This window comes from Sphaerodactylus townsendi, linkage group LG07 (assembly GCF_021028975.2).
Source record: "Sphaerodactylus townsendi isolate TG3544 linkage group LG07, MPM_Stown_v2.3, whole genome shotgun sequence".
In the NCBI taxonomy this organism is placed as follows: domain Eukaryota; kingdom Metazoa; phylum Chordata; class Lepidosauria; order Squamata; family Sphaerodactylidae; genus Sphaerodactylus; species Sphaerodactylus townsendi.
Genome location: NC_059431.1, coordinates 65,540,830 through 65,562,182, shown reverse-complemented (window position 1 = coordinate 65,562,182; position 21,353 = coordinate 65,540,830). Strand labels below are relative to the sequence as shown.

The 21,353-nt window shown below is 41.6% G+C and overlaps 3 protein-coding genes across 7 annotated transcripts in view; 2 read left to right on the top strand and 1 right to left on the bottom strand.

Moving 5' to 3' along the window:
- The window catches only part of SPIN1 (spindlin 1), a 49,045-nt gene extending 45,316 nt beyond the window's left edge, over nucleotides 1-3,729 (top strand). For all 5 annotated transcript variants that reach the window (XM_048504205.1, XM_048504201.1, XM_048504200.1 and 2 more), the window contains one exon: nucleotides 356-3,729. In XM_048504205.1, coding sequence (XP_048360162.1) covers nucleotides 356-555 — 200 coding nt within the window. In that variant the 3' untranslated portion in view covers nucleotides 556-3,729. The remainder of the gene's footprint in view (nucleotides 1-355) is intronic.
- LOC125436992 lies at nucleotides 3,322-12,909 on the bottom strand. The gene is made up of 3 exons (XM_048504367.1): nucleotides 12,526-12,909; nucleotides 8,022-8,205; nucleotides 3,322-4,971 (listed from the first exon to the last, which is right to left on the bottom strand). The coding sequence occupies exons 1-3, from the start codon at nucleotides 12,907-12,909 to the stop codon at nucleotides 4,844-4,846; spliced, it is 696 nt and encodes a 231-aa protein (XP_048360324.1). The 3' UTR covers nucleotides 3,322-4,843.
- On the top strand, nucleotides 12,647-20,666 carry NXNL2 (nucleoredoxin like 2). Its single transcript, XM_048504206.1, has 2 exons — nucleotides 12,647-13,312; nucleotides 20,103-20,666. Exons 1-2 carry the CDS (start codon nucleotides 13,011-13,013, stop codon nucleotides 20,269-20,271), a joined length of 471 nt encoding a protein of 156 aa, XP_048360163.1. The 5' UTR covers nucleotides 12,647-13,010; the 3' UTR covers nucleotides 20,272-20,666.
- Nucleotides 20,667-21,353: the final 687 nt, after the last annotated feature.

Here is a 21,353-nt window from a genome sequence, read left to right as displayed (position 1 = left end):
TTAGCTGGAAATCTAACTAGGCTGAGATTTCTCACCTAATAGTATAATACTGAACAGGTAGTGAACAAAAGGGTGAGCAGCATTGGCTGACATTCCACAGAAGATTTTAAACAGAATCTGATCTGTAATATCTTACTGAATATATATTGCAAAGCTTTGGGGGGGTGGGGGGTAGTTCTGTGAATTAATAAGATACTAGATCTTGCTTATTTTGGAGTGATACCATTGATTGCTGCTTGTGATTTACAAGGATTACTGGTCAGCCCTGGTAGGTGGTTGTGCAGTGTTCTCTATATATATTTCTCTATGTTTTCTATATGTATATTTCTAACTTAATCCAATCTTATTCTTTCAGATGATTCACCTCCAGCAGAACGGGAACCAGGTGAAGTTGTGGACAGCCTAGTGGGGAAACAAGTGGAATATGCCAAAGAAGATGGCTCAAAAAGGACTGGCATGGTCATTCATCAAGTTGAAGCCAAACCCTCTGTCTATTTCATCAAATTTGATGATGATTTCCATATTTATGTCTATGATTTGGTGAAGACATCTTAGACACCACCATGCAAACTTTTGCCAAATTTGTGGAACTTCAGTGTAAAATTTGTAGACACAAAGACTTAACTGCTTTCCAGTTTCTTTGAAAGCTTAAATGTCCCTGCGAGCCCACAATCTCTGCCAGGAAAACTATTCCATTGTGAACTTTACAAATAGACTTATGTGAACATGATACAGTTTTGTGTAAGGGAGCTCCTTTTCTTGACAGAAGTCTTCTGAAGGGGTATGTGGATGAAGTTAGAGAAAACAGCAGCTGCAGATTCAAGCTGTGTAAAAGTGGCTCTAGCAATGTAATCATTAATCTGATTTTTGATTTTGTTTAACTGTAACTTTCCCTCAGCGTCTCACTTAGCTGTTCAACTGCCATATGCAAGTGTAGCTTGATATTATGTTTCTTCCATATATGTAGCATTAAATTTTTCTTGTCTGGCAGTCCTTGTTTCTGGGGGTTGGGCAATGATAAATGTTCTTAAAGCAGTGTTAAGGAGTGCCTAACCTAATTAACATCAGTGTACTGTGATCAGCTTAACTGTTGAGCTACTATTACATGAGAGTCTTATGCATTTTAGTTGAAAGAAAGTAGACCATAACATACATGTAAAGCAATTGATGAGAACACAGTATCAAAAATAGCAGGTTTTTGAGATAATGCAAATTGTAGGACACAGTCAATATATTTACAACAAGGATGCCTTCAGTTCTAAATATAGAGATTTTTGTAATTTTTAGCAGAACCCAGGTGCTTTGTGCCATAGCAGTATGGTTAATTTTAAAGAATACAGCAGCTACTGGACATTTCAATATCAGAATTAGCAACTTGGATTCCTATGTGTGGGCTTAAATGTGTTACATGTAAAAGGCAGGTCTCATGAAAGTAGAGTTGTTTTGTATTAAAGAGAGAGACTGTTACTGAGAAGGAAAATCATTTTGTTGCCTTCTACTTGATCTGCTGCATTCCTTCTCATTTTATTGCTCTTAGTTGAAGGCACCCTTTTTCTTGTGGTGCATCCAGGCAAGACCCTTCACAACTCAAACCCGTTGTCACCCTTTGTGGTGTACGTTGTACTTCTCGAGGTATGCTGTTAATGTGAACTTCATTTAAAAGAAAAATAACTAGAGTTCTGCATGCTAATGGTGTACTATCCCAACACAAACTAGGCAGTCTCCACAGTTCAGTCATCTGCAGCCAGATTGTGTATGTAAATAAGCAGCCCACAAACACAATACTTTTTTTTCATTTTGCAAAATGGTAGTAGATGTGGCAGTTTTATAAATAATCAGTGAAATGTTATCAGAACAGCAACAAAAGCTGGGCATTGCAGTGTACAGAAGTATCTGTGAAATCAACACCACTGCTTGTGTATATACAGTTTTTCTTAGGAAGGGCGAGAAGTGTTGCTGATTACCTTTTGGAGGTCCAAATTACCTCTAACATAGGTATGCATTACTGAAAACTCCGTGTGGTTTAAGCCCTCATTTCTTGTTTACCGGTCTTCATATTTTAGCCTTAAGGCTTGTGCCTCTTGGTCTTTAATGGTAACAAATATACATCACTTAAATACAGTATCTCAACATCTATTGTCCATTGCTACTGTTGCATTCTGTCCAGTATTTCATCATGGGCAACCAAAAGCAGATTATTGTCCTTTTCATGAAGAGCTTCTCAATGCAGTCCTTAAGCCCTAAACATGTTTATTGTGTTCTTGAACAAAGTGAGCAGATTTGCAACCCAGTGTGTGTGTGTTTTTTTTTCATCCTGCAGATCTGTATGTTTTCTATTGACTCTTTAGAGTCCTGCATGTAAATCTCAAAACTGAGCCTGGCTCCATGAGCCCAAGTTGATATTTGTGGCACAAGAATGAGTGAGTGTATTGAAACATACACATGAATTGTGGGCTACACAAACACTAAATCCAAGGTATGTCTTGAGGTATTTGCTGAGGATTAAGTAGACCGAAAATTTTACATTAAAAGGGCTTGCAATTGAGGATTTTCTGCAAGTCGCTGGGATACACCACATTCTGCCAGTTTAGCGTGTAATCTATATTCTGTATAAATTTTTATGGTTTTTTAAGTGTCACATTGTCTGCTTTTTTGATAGCTTAGACCACCGTTTTGAGGCTTGAGACTAATTCTACTCCCTGCCCATCTGCTTTGGGCTTTGTTTTAGGCTCATGTTTCAGATCTGCATGCAGTGCTTGTTACCCTGGTAATTAAATGTTGGTTCCTTGTTCTAGGGGTTCAACATGATTTTCCAAGTTATCACGGGGCTTGTGGTGGCACAAGCTATGAATCTGTGTATAAAAGTTACTGGCCTTTCTTTCAATTTACCTGCTGTAGTATTGTATATTGTGTGTTTTGCGTGATGTCAGGCTGCCCTGTAAAATTTTAAGAGAAACTTAAATGCAGACCATCCTTTTTTGCATGCTTAGAAGGTAGAATGTTCAATGTAACAAACTTTAAAGTTGCATGTTAAAGATGTTTAGGTTTTTAGTTTTTATTTTGTGTTTTTGTGAATTTGCTTATTGTGCTGTTTTTTAATGGTGGTTAGTAGGATTAAATGCACTGGTGAGGCAAACATAGTGCCAACAGGAGGTAACTTTCCAGGTGTGTGTGTCATGCAGCATTTGAAGGGACCATTACCCTGTTCAAAATATAAAATAAACTTAATTAAATTCTATCTTTTTTTTGTGCCAAATAGTACAATAAGTTGAAGTAGACTCATATTAGAATCACCCCGCCAAAAAAATAATGGGATAAGCCTTTATTTTATGGTGGCTTTTTATTTTACTTAAATTGATACATTTTATAAATAAAGCCCCCAAATACACATTAATTTCAACCATATCAAAGAACCCCTGCCCCCCAAAAGCTTTCATTCATTAGAGGTTCCTTGTAAATGCTGCTTTTTAAATTTTACATCATTAGTGCAATTTGGATGGTTCTTGGTATGTGTATAGTTCAAAGGTCTTCGTGTTCACATTTTAAAATTAGGTAAATTCATCTCTAGAGCTTGGTTTCTTTTTTATTTTTAACAATGTAGACAGTTCCCTGTTCTCTGCATTTAGAAGTATAAACACTTTAAATCTGTTACTTAATTCTGTAAGTAATTTTTATAATCATGATGTAACTCTATCCTTAAAACATTTAAAATAAACCCTTTATGTGCAACTTACGACTGTAAACCTTATTCTCACAGGGCAACTAGTAAATGCATTTAAAACATTCTTTCAATTTCATTTTTTACAATGAGCCATTTATACTGAGACATATTTTTGCTTCTTAGTGGGCAGTTTTTGCCAAGTATGATGATAAAGAGATCCACTTAGGTTAGATACAACTTGGTACTAAAACAGCACAGCACTTGTTCACAGTTTAAGGAAGCAACAGAAGTACTATGAAGAGTGTGAACACTAATACATCATCCCTAGCATGTACATTTAACCTGTATTTCAGAGATGGTGGTCTTGGAAAGTCTTTGTCCAATAGGATACAAATTCAAAGAATCCAAATTCAAAACAGATGTTGAATGTTCAACTTGCAAGTTAAGTAAGATATCATTTTGTGGTACTATCAAAAGTTTAAAACTTGGGTGGGGGTCCTTGGTGGGCAGGTTTGTCTGGGAACACACTTTGAAAAGACCCTGATTTATTTCAGGCATCAAGAAAATGACCTTAGGATGGGTGTCAGTGAAGTTGAGAATTAGTCCAAATGGTTTACAGAGCTTGGCATGTATGTGGCAGGGAGGGTGGGCAAGGACTGGGATTGTACCACCTTTGGAGATGCAAAGACCAGAAGTGTTAACTGTATTAACTCTGTTTCTTATAACCAAGCTACATGTATCAGGACTTGTGGTTACAGTCCCCAGTGGCACATTTTGACCATGTGTCAAACCTATTTTCTCAGCTATTAGAAATTGTTATGTAAATTATAGTTCTGTCAGGGCTAGACACATTAGACACTTGACGCATATTTGCCAGGGCCAGCTTAATGCCAGGCATATAGCCTGAACCCATCCAGAAATACAAAATCATAATGTGATACACAAAAGGAACTTAGTAACAGCCTCTTGTCAGTTGTAGTTTTCAAAAAGTCACATGACAAAAATTCTAAACTGTCTACTTACGGTATCTGATGGTGCCAGCATTTAGAACAAATGATTATATTACAGAAGGATCAGTTTAATACTGCAGTTGACACTGCTAATACTATTATCCAAAATTATAAGATGATATGACTGGAATTTCAGGATCAGACTGTTGGCATGCTCACGGTTAATGTTCAGTTACAGGTATGTCGCTAGCTGTTTTCTGATTCCAGGTGGCACTTCTGCTAGTTGAAGCAATATTTGCCAATCGCTCATTCCAGTATAAATTCTCACTAGTAGTACAATTTCAGGGGAGGTATAGCAGGCTGCAAAGAGAGAAGAGAGGTGAAGAGTTTTGTAAATGCTTGTTTTGGTTGTACTGAACAGGATCCAGTCCAGGTATTTTGAGTAGCCCAATGATTTTGTCATTGTAAAATAAGAAAAGATGTGGGGGACTCCATAACACAGAAATATTAGTGCTTCTTCCTGTAACATATGTACACACATCTTTCTAGTGCATTTATTTATGGTGGTTTCCAGTAATGAAAAAGACATAAACATCTGTAGAAACCTGAACAGAACTGATTAACACAATGTAATACCAGCCATGCATCTACTTTGAAAATTCTGCCTAAAATGAGACCTTCCTAATTTAAAAGCATTTATAGTTTTCCTTCATAAATTAACTGGGCTCTAATTAAAACTGTCACTGCTTCCTTTCTTTAATGATTATGTGATGGTTCCCATTAAGTTTCCTTGCATAGGAAGCATGTACAAAGCTTCTCCTTCAATTATGTCCCATTTAGCACTTTAGCTTTAATATCAAATTACTGTTTCACTTAGCACTGATTTCTTGTTTAAAGAAACATTGTAAGATCACAGGGGAATTTTCAATGAATTTCATTGTTGGCCACTTTTGCTATTGATTTCCTTTTATCAAACACCATTTGATAATGTGTTTCTGTAACACTTCAAAATGGAAATTCTTCCATCAAAGGCAAGCTGTCTGATTCTGTTTCTTAAGGTGGTCATGCATATTTCCCACTCAGTGGATATTTGCCAAACTGGACACATTTTTAAAAATATACAGCAAAAAATTATTTCAAACTCTGATAATACTGTTCTTACAATCCTCCGTAGTAACTAAAGTGGTTTCAATTTGGTTTCATTTTCTCACATGACTAAACCAAAATTGTATATCTCTGTAATATTCCAAGCTGTGCTTTTGTCCATCGCTGTAGACCAAAATCATAAGGAAACTACCCAATTCCCTGTTAGACACTATGATACGATGCAGAACTATTGTCACAGAATTTCCTTTGACTGCCATAATAGCAGAAAGTAAATGATGCAAGTCATACATCCTCCAATAATTTCTCTTTCCTCCTCCATTTAGATGTGTGAAAAGGTGGTCATATGAAATCCCTTTTGTGAATAGACTATGAGTATCATAGACTATGAGTATCTGGTGTGCACAGGCTATAAGTATCAACATAAGTCTATGTACATATGTGTCTGCAGAAACTAGATTTTGCTTTCTCATTCTTGTCCTTGTAAAGCAATTATTATTCATACTGCAGAAGAAGAAGAGCTTGGATTTATATCCCCCCTTCTCTCCTGTAGAAGACTCAAAGGGGCTTACAATCTCCTTGCCCTTCCCCCCTCACAACACTCACCCTGTGAGGTAGGTGGGGCTGAGAGAGCTCGAAAGAACTGTGACTAGCCCAAGGTCACCCAGCTGGCATGTGTGGGAGTGCACAGGCTAATCTGAATTCCCCAGATAAGCTTCCACAGCTCAAGCGGCAGAGCGGATTATCAAACCCAGTTCCTCCCGATTAGAATGCACCTGCTCTTAACCACTGTGCCACTGCGTAGGGTAATTAAAGGCAAAAAGAAGTGTATTCCTAGATGTGGAAATGCTGGCATTTACACCCGAATGAAATGTATTACTTCAGCTAGCTCACAATCTAAATGTACAGTATTACTTTTCCTTAAATAAAATTCATACTTCATCTGAGTTTCAAGGAACTTAACGCAATGTGTATAGAGATATCTTAATTCTGTCTGGTAAATTAAACGGAAAGATGGTGATTTCCTGGAGGTTTGTCCATTGGGTTCTGGTTGAGCTGAGAACCCAGTTCCTCACTCAAGTGACTATCTGACCAGCTTTCCTGATTTTATACTTAAAACAGGTTAAATCAGCCTTGACAAACAAATTTTCCTTGGCTCGAGGCTACATTAATTATGGTATTTTATAATTATGTCCACACAAAACTTAATTCTAACATCTTCATGGGTGGTTGTTATTAAAATTGTGACAGAAGTGTTTCATATGAATTTTCATATGTTTCAATTTAACTGAATTTTGGTGCCAGTAGAGAAAGCAACTGGTTAAAAAATGGATTCATCCCCTACCACTGAATACTGTAACGTTAACAAATAAGCAAGCAATTACAAGAACTTAATGCACTAGTATTTTGCATCACACAACAAAATATATTCTAATGTGAAATGATAAAAAGCTTTGTACTTTTCACTGAGAAACACGTAAATTATTGCTAGAAAACACCATCTGTCACAATGAAATTCTTATGTGCCATGACAACCTGGGATGTGTTCAGTGCTGGGTTAAATGATGTAGTGTGAGCAAGCATACTTGGATATAGTGCATTTGTCAGATATAATTTCTGTTAATATTTTTATAGTCATGAAAGTTTTGGTTCATCTTCATATCTTCAGTGTAGTCCTACATGGGACTGTACAGGTGCAAACCAGCCATGGAGAAGTGACCAGAAGGCTTCTACAAGTTTTTGAGCACTTGAAGTGCTCTCCCCACCTCCAATCTCCTCCAAAACCGAAAGAGAATTGGTTTCCCACCCAGTCATGTGAAAGGTGGCAGGGAGAGTGTTCCTCCCTCAGTTCTCTCTTCTCCACCATGAAGAGAGGACCTGCTTCACTAAACACTTCAGTTTACCTCAGGATTATATTTGACATGGCACTTGTTCAAGAAGTGTTCTAAATGTGGGACTAAGTCTAAGATGATTCAAGAGTGATTAATTGCCATCACATCTAATCAAATTCCCCAGTTTGTCCACCAAATGTCTTTTCTTGATGTCAGTGACAGTCACCGCCTCAGTGCCAAGGTTTGATGCCAATGCATTCATATGACTCCCCAGTTTAGGAGTCTGATTTCTTATCTCATTGTCAATCTCTATCTTCTTGACACTGAGCTTCATTGGTTTCGTGTTGTCCATCTCCTGGATGTCATCACTCATAATCTCTTTGTTGGAGTCTCTGTCATAGTGTGATCAGAACCCAGGAGACTCATGTCAGAGCTTCCACTCCCCCCGCCTCCACTGGCCATCATTATTGTCACCTGTGGGGGACTCCGTTGTCCCTGCCCGTCCACAGCTCCTCTGCCACCCAAGGACATATTCATCTCTCTTCAGCAAACATGATGTATTTGAAGTTCCTCTGCCTCCTTTAGATTGGGGAAAGGTGGTAACTCGTTCATATTGTCCTTGTTGAGGTTGTATAGAACAGTCCTTCCTCTGCACAATCTTCCATGGAAAAAGTGAAGAATTTGTATAAAATTAAACAGCAAGGGTCTGAATTCCTGTTTCACCACATCCCACCTAATACCTTAGTCATGAAGGTGTTGCCCTTCCATTACAGATCCAGTTCCCATTCAAACCCCATATGTAAAGAGAAGTAGATACTCTGGTCCCAAGGTATACTCAGGTGCATTACGTCTCAGAAATTCCATTTTCACTGCAGTGATGGGTCACTCTCAAATAATCTGTTGTGAATGGATGTAACACCTAATTGAGACTCTGGGTAAGATCTTATTTCCTGAGGATTCCAGACTAGGAAAACAGAAGTTAAACACAGCAAGACATATGGCCAGCAGAGGCATGGCCTCCAGAGTTGCTTTTAAGACACAACTTGGCTCAGGTCTTCCTCATTACCATGACACAAGGGCCAGAGTCAAAGGCTTTTCCTTTGAGGGTAAGACCCTCTTTAATTAACAGACCAACACCATCACGGATGGGATCAGAAAGAAAAAGTCACCTCAAAGCTGTTGGGTATTACCTCCTAGAGTACTGCACCTTACAAACAAATGTCTTTTCCACATTGTTCCACCTATTACTCCTAAGGCAAACTAACCACCAACAATCCTGTTTCAGGTCTCCATCTGTTCCTCAACAACAAGGGAAATGTTCCCAACAAATTCAGAAGGGTAGAAAAGGTGGTCAGTCCCTCAGAGACTTCCAACCACATGACTTCATGGTTCAGAATGTTACTTTTGTGACCAGTTGTCACTGTTGTCTGACCAGTGGTCATTTATCACCCAAAATCATTGGGTTCTCTCTATAATAATGTTTGGTTACCAGTTATACTTTGAATCTACCACTTCCTGGGTTTTTTTCCCCATCACCTCCCTCAAAGTGTTCTTCACCACAGGCGACATTTTCATGGTGCTCCATAAGGGTGCCATTAGTCAAATCAGTCCTCCCTTTTCTAAAAAAGGATTTTATTCCAGATATTTCCTCATGGATAAAAGGCTGATGGTAAGAGACCTAACCTGAACCTCAGACATCTTAACATGTTTTTGCATGTGCCTAAATTCAGGATGCTTTCCCTCTCAGACATCCACCCTTTCTTGTTGGGGGATGTTTGGTTTGCAATCCTTGATTTTAAAGGATGCTTATTTCCACAAATCTATTCATAAATCCAATGGAAAATTTTAAGGATTCAATATGGGGGTAAGTTTTATCAGTATAATGCAGAAGGGTAGAAAAGATGGTCAGTCCCCCAGAGACTCCTAACCACATGACTTTGGGATTGGCTGCAGTCCTACACACCTTTACAAAGTGTATGTTAGCTGCAGTTGCCTAACATCTTTTCTAATTACAGATTTCAAAAAGCCATCCACAGTCAAAAACTCTTGGGATTTATGGCCTCTACTACCTCTGTCATTCCTCATACTAGATTGAACACGAGATGTTTACAAAATTGGTTCCTGTAGAAATTTAGACCTGACATTTCTCAGAGTTTCCTGCAACTCCTTATAGGTTTGGGGTCATTAGTTGGAAAGTGAATTTAACATGCATATACTTAATTCCCATTGTCAAAGAATGGCAATTCCCTCAGATCTATTTGCCTCCAAAGCCAATGCAAAATGTCTTCTCTTTTGCTCTAGAGCAGGAATGGACAAGAGTTTGTTAGAAGATTGTTTTCAGCCACAAAGGTCAGGTCATTTTTTTTATACTTTCTCTCCCTTCCCTTTCCTTCACAAGACCATAGCAAAGATGGTCTCCAACTGGTCAAAGGTGTAGCCTCCATCTCCTACCCTGTTTCCCTGAAAATAAGACCTACCCTGAAAATAAGACCAAGCATGATTTTTCAGGATTTTTGGAGGATGCTTCAAATATAAGCCTAACTCCAAAAATAAGCCCTAGTTACAGATTCCCCGGCGTACCTGATATGGTCATGTGAAGGGCGCAAAATCATGGTAAAAAAATAAGACATCCCCTGAAAATGAGCCCTAACACATATTTTGGAGCAAAAAATAATATAAAACCCTGTCTTATTTTCGGGGAAACATGGTATTAGCTCCCATTGGAAACAATAGGGGATGTGGGCACCTCCTTTGGGAGTCCATAACTTTGGACCTCCTGAACCAAACCTCACCTAACTTGGGTGGTATCATTAGGAGAATCTCCTGACCCTGACATTTTGGTGCTGCTAGCCCAAAAACTGCGCTCCCTGCCAGCCAAAAACTGAAAAAACACTAAAAATACAAAAACCACAAGCCTGAATTTTGCGCCCCCTCCAGGCACACGCCCGGTGCAACGCATATCCTCCCTGTCCCCTTGTAGCTCCGCCTCTGCTCTTCCATAGCGGGTGAAGGGAGAACTGAGGGAGGAGCACTCTCCTTTCACATGACAGGAAACCAGCAAGCTCTCAGCTATAGAGAGGAGAGGGGGATAGTGTCCCAGGCACTCAAAAGCTTCTAGAAGCCTTCTGGGCAGTTCTCAGTACCTAGCCTGCACCTGGGCAGTCCCATGAGTGCCTACAGATGACACAAGATGAGTTACAGATAAGCACAACTTTGTTTTACTGATCTGTAGGAATTATGTGATTTGCCCTAGCCTAGTACAATCTTATTTTCTTCTTCCCCTCCTAAACCAGATACAGATAAATCACATTATAAAATAACAATGCAAACTGACTGCACAATAGAAACTTTCCCTAGTCCAGGGGTAGGGAACCTGCGGCTCTCCAGATGTTCAGGAACTACAATTCCCATCAGCCCCTACCAGCATGGCCAATTGGCCATGCTGACAGAGGCTGATGGGAATTGTAGTTCCTGAACATCTGGAGAGCCGCAGGTTCCCTACCCCTGCCCTAGTCAAAATATAAATGGAGTATTTGAGAGTCTGGAAATACCTTTCTGATGTTTTAAACAGCTGACAGTTTGACAATGTTTACCACCTTTCCAATAAGCATGTCATCTCAGTCTTTAGATAAAGCTAATTTACTCCCTTGAGAAAAGATCAGGAACACTGTATAAATAGTGGCATGATGATAAATCTCAGTGAGGTTTACAGAATTAAGTCCACCCTCCTTAGGTATTGAAAGAAACAGAATAGTTGCAGGTAATGTTTGCTATGAACAAAACAGTCGTATCTATTAAATATATTAACCTGCTTCAGAGCTTTCTCTATAAACTCATAGCACTGTTAAAACACATGCAAAAGTTCTAGAAATCTGCATGCTTTCTTGCTAAGTCCATCCAAGCCACCAGGTGCAACAGGATTTTTTTTTGCAGAGCACTGCCTCCAAATAAGACATTATAACAGTTCTTGCTACATGCTTACCTGTTACAGAACTGTTACTCGTACCTTAAATTTAGATTAAATTTCACAAAAAAAGAGTTTGGCTCCTGTAAACTTTAACACAGTAAAAGATGAGAAACAGTCAATAGCCAATGGAAATAATTATTATTAAGGTAAGGTACATTTAAAATTGTTAATTACCATAGCCTATTTATAATATCTTGTGCACAAGTTTAATAAAATAAAAGATTATGTTACAAAATGTCCAGAGAGAAATCCTTGCAAGTTTGGTATAGTATAAGAGACCTACAGTTCCACAAAAAGCTGTGAAAACTGTACTGTGAAATGACTGATGTGTTTGTAAAAGTCTTCATTCAAAGCCAATTTAAAGTGAGCCTATACATATGCCTTCCTCGTGGTTTAATTTAGTCAAGGAATTGATACGGCACACTTTTCTTTGTTCAAGATTGTTTACAAAAACTAATGGGATTAGGAATGGGTAACTAGATTAACCCTTCAGGTCTATGCTTCCTTAAATGTAGATATATCGAAGCTTAATGTTAATATGGTGTCTTCATGGTTGACCCAATCTTTTGTTAACCCTGTTAACCCTACTGCCTTTTAACCCTATCAAGTCACAGCTGACTTATGGTGAACCCTGCTGAGGTTTTCGAGGCAAGAGACGTTCAGAGGTGGTTTGCAGTTGCCTGCCTCCACATCATACAGGTATTTCCTGGCGGTCTCCCATGCAAAAACTTGCCAAGATTAACCCTGTTTAGCTTCCGAGAGCTGCCCAGATCAGAGACCCTTGGCAATCCTGGTCAGGGCTATCCTACAGCATTTGAAATCAGCTTTGAACTCTGGTTTAAAATTCCAGTAAAGATGCCTCCTTAATCGAGGGTATTTGCACATCTGATCTGTGTAGGTAACAATCCCAAAGTTAAGCATTTCCAAACTCCATTTGAACGCATGTTTTGAGGCTCTCTCTTGCTCCCGCTGAGATCAGTGGGGCTTGTAAGAGTTCATACAAAACGGTACCTTTGTTCTAAAGTCGGGGAAAGAAAATGAGTTTGGCAGCAGGGGTTGCACGGGCCAAACAGACCCGCTGCGCAAGTCCGTCCGTCCGGGACTCTCGATCGAGAGGAGGAGCCTTGCCCGGCGCTTTTCCACCGACGGCCTATTTTTAGCGGCGCTCGTTCCATTTATAGTTGTCGCCAACAAAGGCCCTGCCAACCCCGCCCGCCTCCGGGCCCTTCCCTCCTGCTCAGCGGATTGAACAACCTTGAGCCCCCCACCCCTCCCCCGCACCGCCTGGCCGAGGTGAGCGCGGCGACTCTCTCCAGGGAGAAGTTTTGTAGCTGGGAACTGATCTGAGTACCTGTTGCTGACTCTTCCCCCACCGCCCACCCCTCTCTCCAGCATCCCGAGGAGCTGAAGCGGGAAGGTGGAGAACATAAAACTCACTGAGCAACCGGGGAGCTTCAAGAACGGTCCGGCCGAGCCCCTTCCTGCCGCCGGTCAGGATGGTGGACGTGTTCAGCGGGCGCCTCCTCGTGAACAGGGACGGGCACACGGTGGACCCCGAGGAAGCCCTGCAGAACAAGGTCGTGGGCTTGTACTTCTCGGCCGCCTGGTGCTCCCTGTGCCGCGAGTTCACGCCGGTTCTGAGCGACTTCTACAGCGAGCTGGTGGAGGAGGCGCCGTCGCCGGCCCCTTTCGAGGTGGTGTTCGTCTCCTCCGATCGCACCGCCGAAGAGATGGTGGCTTACATGCAAGACATGCACGGGGACTGGCTGGCGCTGCCTTTCCACGACCCCTTCAAGCAGTGAGTATGCCGGCTGCCGCTTGGCCACGTGCCGGCGAGGGGGACATCTGTGCGGCGCCGGGAAGGGGAACGCCTTCCCTTTTGGGGTAGATCCCAGTGCTAAAGAATGAAGCATATCCTTGAAGTGGTATATATTCGATTGGGGGGTGGAGGAGGGAGCCTTTGTGATCGGTTCACATAAACATGTACCTAAGCTCATAAAGATGTTCCTAAACTGATGCTTCATCACTGGATGATTTTACCCCTCAAAGGCTTTGTAGGAGATAAAAAGCATTGCATGTGAAATCTGCCTGAAATGGCATGCAAAATCTTGAAAGGAGAGCATGGGCTGTAACTCAGTGGCAGAGAGTGTGCTTTGTTAATGGAAGGGCCCTGGTTCAGGTGAGCTCCTGGCAAGAGCAGCTAAAAGGATCTCAGGCAGGGGGGCTGGGAAGGGGCACCCTCCACCACTACACCACAAAGCTGCCATTTATGGTACTGGCTAAGCAGACCATGGTACTGGCTAAGCAAAAGAAAAAAAAAAAGGTCCCGCACATGTGTGATGGGCGTTTCACACATAAAGAGTCCCTTGCCTTGAAGACCATCAAATGATGAATTGGATTTTGTAAATTCATTCTTCAAAATCTTCCATGGTCTATTTTATATTAACTCTTCATCCTGGAATGTCTGCTTGTTTATCTACTAGTATTTGTCCCATCTTTCCTCCAAGGAGTTCACCCCAGCACCCCTGGGAATTATTTCACTTTTTCCCAAACCATCCTGTGAAGTAGATTTGCTGAGAAAGGCAGAGGCTCTAGGATTTCATATCTAAGTAGGGATATTAGTACAGTCCTCTGTCTGGTTCAATCCCCATACTATCCCCTATACTGCCACGCTGATGCTAAGAAGCATCCGGTCTATTTTAATGAGACTTGCATCCCATGTATTCATAGTTTAGATTATTTTTAGCCTAATCCAGGCTAGTGCTGGGTTCAGGATAAAAGGCCTTTTTAGCATGGCAAGACATTAATGAGAAAAGGCAGCCTAAAAGTGTGTGTGCGTGTATGTGTTTTGCAAAGCAAAATAAGTGTATGGGGAATTAGTCATCTGTTTGTTGTTTCTTTTAAAACATTCTCCAGTGTAGGAGAGGGACAGGATTGGAGAATGATTTTTTTTAAGTGCAGCAAGGGTGAGAACCAGAGGTTTGCTGATATCAGTTAGAGTTTTCTTCCTTCCCTGCAAGCCCTCACACAAATGCTGGCTTCAGCTGGAGTGGTACAGGAGTAACGACTGTAAGAATGACTGGGAGAAGGGCAATTCTGGTCACAGTTTTAAGTTGCAGGTCTGTTAGAGCAAAAATCCCAACCCCTGCCTCCCACTGCAGGTCCCCATCCCCCCCCCCTTGATGTTTGTTGGAGATGAGAGGCTGATGCTCTTCCATGGCATCATTTCAAAGAACTCTGTAGGTTGAGTGGGGGCTAGTAAAAAATTACCCCTCCCTCTCCTGCAGGCAGATGTAACTCTGAGCAGAAGACAACCTTTGGATTCTGCTCTAGGTGTTTAGGATATATTTTTTCAGCCACCTCTGAGGGGCTGGCATTTCAGTTTTAGAATCCCCTCAGTTTTGCATCAGGTAGTAGTTCACAATAGCTCACATTTGCCTGAAGACTGAGATGCGCTTAGGACTGTGCCTGGGGAAGTCACTTTGCTGGACCAGTGAACTTGCATACTTGAGGCCAGATCTTGACCTTGCATAAGTTTTGTCTGGAGACAACATTCCCTGGCTGTTTGTTCAGTACCAGAAACCATCTTGAGGTTATAGCAGATAAACTTAAAGGCCAACAAGCTTTGCTGGATTCATTTATCATCTTGAGAGAAGTGAGCAATGGAAACAAGACCTGAATGTTCTCACCAGTACAGGGCATTGTTCTGTAATAGGAGGAGGAGGAGGAGTTTGGATTTATATCCCCCCTTTCTCTCCTGCAGGAGACTCAAAGGGGCTGACAATCTCCTTGCCCTTCCCCCCTCACAACAAACACCCTGTGAGGTAGGTGGGGCTGAGAGAGCTCTGAGAAACTGTGACTAACCCAAGGTCACCCAGCTGGCATGTGTGGGAGTGTACAGGCTAATCTGAATTCCCCAGATAAGCCTCCACAGCTCAGGCGGCAGAGCTGGGAATCAAACCCGGTTCCTCCAGATTAGAATGCACCTGCTCTTAACCTCCTACGCCACTGCTGCTCCCCTTGCTAATTCCCTTGTTCTCTTTGGCTGTAGTAAAGTCTTTGTCAGATTATTTTACAATATCAATTTCACATGATGTTAACTTCTTTATCTTATTTATACCCCTCTGTTCTCTCCAAATTGGCTTACACTGTTTTCCTCTCCATTTTATCCTCACCCTGTGCAGTAGTGAATGACTGGCCCATGATTACCCAAGTAAGCTTCCATGGGTGAGTGGGAATTTGAATTTGGGTCTTCCAGATCTTAACCTGACGCTCTCAACACAATGCCATGCTAGGCCCATATCTCAATATCTGTGTCCCTACTGGGTTTATTGCTTGTTGCATTCTATGGCTGATTACCCACAGCCAGCTGTTTTCTGCCCTCTCCCCACTCTGGCGCGAAAAGTCATGCCAGAAGTGCTCTCGTTTTCCCCTTGGAAAGTGAGAAGCATGCACAAGGGCAAGAGGAAGGGCATCAGGACAAGAAATCTTGCCCTGGCATGCCTCCTTTCTTGGCACACCACAAAGAGGAAGTGCTCCTCTCTCAGCACACTGCGAAGAGGAAGCACATGGGTCATCAGCCAATATGATCTTTAATGTAACTGTAAGATGTGCATTAATAAAATGGATATGCAGATTCTCAGGTTTTAAAAATCAGCCACCTCAGATTTAAGAAAAGAGGTGCAAAATATGCTTATGCTGTTAAAAAATTGCTAGTTAAAGCAATTTAACTTGTGCACTATGAAAGCAAAAAAAGATAGGAAGTTGTGTGATCTTTAATAGAGTCTGGTGTGTATATTTAGCCTAATTAAGTTTGAAGTATTGGACTCCATGAACTTTTACTTTGCTCTGGTCTTTTGGCTTCAGTCGTATTTACTCCACTAATAGTCTGCCTTTGTTACACTAAAGCAGTTTATATAAGGTTCCTAAGAGGCTCCTATGCAGGTACTGTCTTTCCCCAGATTTGCATACCTTCAACCATCCCCTGAGTTTTGTCCCTCATCAGGCATGGGGCAACACTAATGCCAATGTCAGTGCTATTTCAGTATTTCACAAGCATCTAGTCCAGTGATGGTAAACCTATGGCACGGGTGCCAGAGGTGGCACTCGGAGCCCTCGCTGTGGGCATGCTCACACAGAGTTTGTCCTGTGGGGGGCAGAAAATCACACACACACACCCCCCACACACACATCTAGGCTGGCTTGGGCCACTGAGCACAACGTGCGCGCACCACTGTGAGCAGGGAGGACTCAGCTGGTGGGCCTGGTGCCTGTGCTCCGGGTGGCTGTTGCCTGAGGGGCGGGGGGTGCAGAGGAGGCAGAGATGCTAGAGAGGCACAGAGCGGTGCATGCGGGACTTGCTGGAAGCTAGAGCAGGCTGGGCCCTGCTCGAGTGTGTGGGGCAGAGGAAGAGGGAGCCAACTGGTTTTTTCTAAACTAAAACCTCAGGTTAAATTGCCGGGTTGGCACTTTGCAATAAATAAGTGGGGTTTGGGTTGCAATTTGGGCACTCGGTCTCAAAAAGGTTCGCCATCACTGATCTAGTCTCATGTTGAAATTGACATGGAATGTCCTCTGGAGGAACAGGATGCTGCCCTGTTGCTTCCTCAGTGAGCAGTATTGATGTTATTTACAGAACCCATTAAATGGATACAAAAATAAAGTATCTTTGGGATTAAATGGCACCAGGAATGATGAGTGAAACTGATAAAAATAACCAGGGAAGATATAGGGATAACAGCAAGGAATTGGGTAGAAAGACAACACAGTGCTCTAATACCAGGAATGGTGGCTAATTTGTGGATGACAAAAGTGATTGGTAGAGAGATAAGACACTTTGTGGAGCACTGCGGTCACAACTGATTTGCTGTTTCCATAAGATTCCCCATCCTTGTTATTCTGCCTCTTCTCCAGTTTATCGTATCTTGTTTTCATTGACAAGGGCAACTATCCTTCCACAGTCAAATTTTTTGAACTTAATCCCTGTCTCCTGTTTAAGTATAATTTCTCCTTCATTCATAGTCTTTTTTCAACCATGTCCCTGAGTTCATCTTACCTGCATCTCATCCCCACACACACATGCACCCCATAAATAAGTAGGAAAGCAAAGCACCTCCACTCCACCAGTTGACTTGGACCCACACTGCCCACATATGCTGTCCATTCTCTCGTCACATGCTAGCTTCCTTGCCAGCCAGCCAGCCTGGTTTCCCCACAGTGGAGAAGAGCCTGATACTGCTGCACTACCTACTGCCAGCACAACTGAATATCTGTGGGATCCTTCTCTGCTGAACTAAACATGCTCCATGCAGTGGAGCGGAAGCTTCTGAATCTTGACCGTTTTTCACATGAGGGAATTTGGGTGATAAGTGACAGGTGAAGTCAGTGTTCTCACTTTGAAAGTGCTAGCAGAAGACAGCATAGGGGAGATGCAGGAGAACTGGAGGAATCTTACTGGCACCGTTTACATTTTTCAAACATCTACACCATCAAGTTCAGTTCTATAAAGTCCTCAGCTGGAAATTAGGGTACCTAAGGGGCCACCTGCTCCCATATTTTTTAAGATCATCATCAGGTAGCTATGGAAGCTATGGTTTTTGTACTAGCACTCTGAAAGTATCATACCACTGGAGATGCTTGTCTGGCATTTTTTGTACCACATCTATCGTCAAGAAGCAGGACAGACTCTGTTTTATGCCAAGTTGTTCAAACCCCTCAGTTCTGGTCTTAAAATCTCCCTGAGGTAAGCTTCCACCTTTCCTATTCTGTATAGGCCTTTTCCGGTGGTGCTAACAACAACCAAGTTATATAACACTCAGTAATCTACTTTTCAATCAGCTTCACTTTATAGTTGGTGCTTTCTGGATCCACTTTCAATCTCAGCAGGATGCGAGAGGGACAAACAAGAGGAGAATTAAAGAAATTGATTAGGAACAGCAAGTAGCAAATTATATTCCATTCTATGTTGTTTGTGGCATAGTCAGGAACTGAAATCGGTGAGGTTATGTGTGTGTGTGTGTGTGATTGTGTGTATAGCAATTAGCCAGCATAAACTGCAACCCTTCATTTAGATTCTGTTTCAAGCTGGGTTTGATGTGGGACACTGATTACCCATACGATCTCTGCTTAGGTGTTCCACTTCTAGGCATAGGTCTCCCACAACATGTGTTTTTTTTACTGTTAACATCTATGACCTGTTAGCTTGATGCTTATCCACAAAACCCAAATGATTCACTTAACAGGCCAGGTCTGCACTTTCCATGAAAGAAGACTGAATGAACCAGGCCTACACTTTCCACTATACTTGGAAACCTGTACACAAATCTCTGGTTCACATCAATTAGGACATCTATGTAATCAGATACCATATATGAACAAAATTTTGGGCAGGGATAGGAAAAAGAGATACTTGCTTGGCCAAGAAACTATGGAAGCTATGATATTAAGTTCACAGGTGTGAGCTAAATGAGTTTCCATGTAGCTCAGTGGGTGTCCAGCAGGAGCCTGGCATCAGGGAATCCTGTTTGCAACTGGGAGGGGGAGCGAGGAGTCTGGATGGAAAGTTACTTTCTTTTCTGCTTAGTTGAAACAAGTAGGGGTGCCCAGGCCAGATGGCTGCTTATCTCTTCCTTTGGCCTTGGAGTTCTCTCACTGTTTCTCAGCTTTCCTTTGTAGTTGGGTAGCACAGGAAAAGATGGGAGGGGTGAGTACTGAGGGTAGGTATACTGGGAGTTTGAGAAAAGACAATTTAGAATTGGCTTTTCTTCTGCTAGCCACTGATGCTTTCTGCGGCGAAACAGGCTTGCTTTGCCTGGCAGGCCCTATTCCGCTCTGTGCACTCTTTAAATGGAAGGGGGAAAGGGAGCAATAACCTACACCTCTTATTCCAAAAGACAAAAGAACAACCACAGAGCCAAGAACAAATCAGGATACAAGCACCCATTTTTTTGCTTGGCTAACCCATGTATGCAATGACCTAAGGCTAAGCAGTATAATCTCCTGCTGAACACAGACTAAGTGAAATGCCCAGAACTTTCTAGAAGCTAGAGTGATTGTTCTTGAAATATCACTGTTTCTCCATGGGTTATGAAGTAACTGTTCATACTGCTTGGTTGCTACAATCATAAGTAGTCATCTTATGAAATCGGAACACAATGTAGTGGTCAGGCAGTTAAAGAATGTAAAAGCATATAAGGTTGTCCAGCTGGATTTAATTGGTGATCTTAGTGTCTCTTTGATCCTGGTAACTGTGACGACTTTCCAGCCCCTCAACTTAGTAGGAAGCTCCCAATAATAAATAACAACAATTCATGGCCTATTGTTCTTTATAACGCTTGATTTTTAAAAAATCAAATATTTCCCCCCAGGTTCAATTGTTTATTTTTTTTTATCCAGCTTTTAATTCCATGTGAATAATGGAGAGTTGTGTATTAAATAGCATTTAATGTGTGTTTTAAAAGTGTTTTAAAATTATTTCAATAGAAGCCACACACAATTTAAATGTAATACATGTGATTTAAATAAAAAGTAAGGGTTTAAAAATGTTTATGAACCTATCTAACTTTCCCCCATTTTGTTCTTCTTTGCAGTGAGTTGAAGAAGAAATACAACATCACAGCCATTCCCAAACTTGTGATTGTTAAACAAACGGGAGAAGTCATTACAGATAAAGGCAGAAAACAAATTCGTGAGAGAGGTCTCAACTGCTTCCGAAACTGGGTCGAGGGGGCAGATGTCTTTGAGAATTTCTGTGCTTGAATCACCAAAGGAGATAGCTTTTGTATACATTTTGTAAATCTAGAGTTTTTATTGTTGCAACTTGATCAAAAGAGGACATAACAGTTGCTCATCCCATTGTCTTTTGCTTTATTTCAGATTTTGTGTCATGGAATAGTTAAGTGTTTATGACCCCTTCTGTTCTGTAGTACTGCTAAAGTTTTTGTTATATAGAAGGTAATCAAAATATTCCTTATATCCGTTAAGACAGAGGGTCAGCTGTGTATAGTAAGGCCATTTCTGACATCTAGAAAGTATGCCCTCTCAAATCTATGCAAGCACTTTATTTTTGTAAAGGAAGACTATATTAACCAGAAGACTTTTTGGAGTGTTGGTCTATAATTTATATTACTACAAAATAAAAAAGTATTTGATTACTTATTGCTTACTACCATGTTTCCCCAAAAATAAGCCTTAGCATGATTTTTTGGTATTGTTGGAGAATGCTTGAAATATAAGCCCTACTCCAAAAATAAGCCCGAGGCCCCTTCCGCACACGCAAAATAATGTGTTTTCAAACCACTTTCACAACTGTTTTCAAGTGGATTTTGCCATTCCGCACAGCTTCAAAGAGCACTGAAAGCAGTTTGAAAGTGCATTATTCTGCATGTGCGGAATGAGCCCTTGTTACAGATTCTCTGGCACAACCCCCACCCTGCTGCCAGGCCAGGTAGGAGTGCCTCAGCCACCCGGGCTACACACAGGCTGGTGAGGTTTGGTTCAGGGGGTCCAACGTTATGGACACCCAAAGGGGGTGCCCCATCCATTGTTTCCAATGGGAGCTAATAGAAGATGGGGGCTACACCTTTGAGGGACCATAACTTTGGACTCCCTAAACCAAACCTCACCAAACCTGGGTGATATCATCAGGAGAGTCTCCCGAAAAATCCCTGAAACTTTGGTGCTGCTAGCCTAAAAACTTCGCCCTCTGCAGGCCAAAAACGGAAAAACACTGAAAATACAAAAAATCCCACAAACGAACCTGCAGTTTTTGTGCCCCCCACAAGGGGGTGCCCTGGGCAACTGCCCACTTTTCCCAATGGGAGGAACGCCTCTGCTTTTGA

Excerpts from the sequence above, each read along its gene's own strand:
- NXNL2 (XM_048504206.1), top strand. The coding sequence starts at position 13,011 with ATGGTGGACGTGTTCAGCGGGCGCCTCCTCGTGAACAGGGACGGGCAC. Across the intron at positions 13,313-20,102 it reads TTCCACGACCCCTTCAAGCA|TGAGTTGAAGAAGAAATACA; the intron begins GTGAGTATGCCG and ends TCTTCTTTGCAG.
- LOC125436992 (XM_048504367.1), bottom strand. The coding sequence starts at position 12,909 with ATGCTGGAGAGAGGGGTGGGCGGTGGGGGAAGAGTCAGCAACAGGTAC. Across the intron at positions 8,206-12,525 it reads TCCCCGACTTTAGAACAAAG|ATTGTGCAGAGGAAGGACTG; the intron begins GTACCGTTTTGT and ends TTTCCATGGAAG. Across the intron at positions 4,972-8,021 it reads GACAACGGAGTCCCCCACAG|CCTGCTATACCTCCCCTGAA; the intron begins GTGACAATAATG and ends CTCTCTTTGCAG.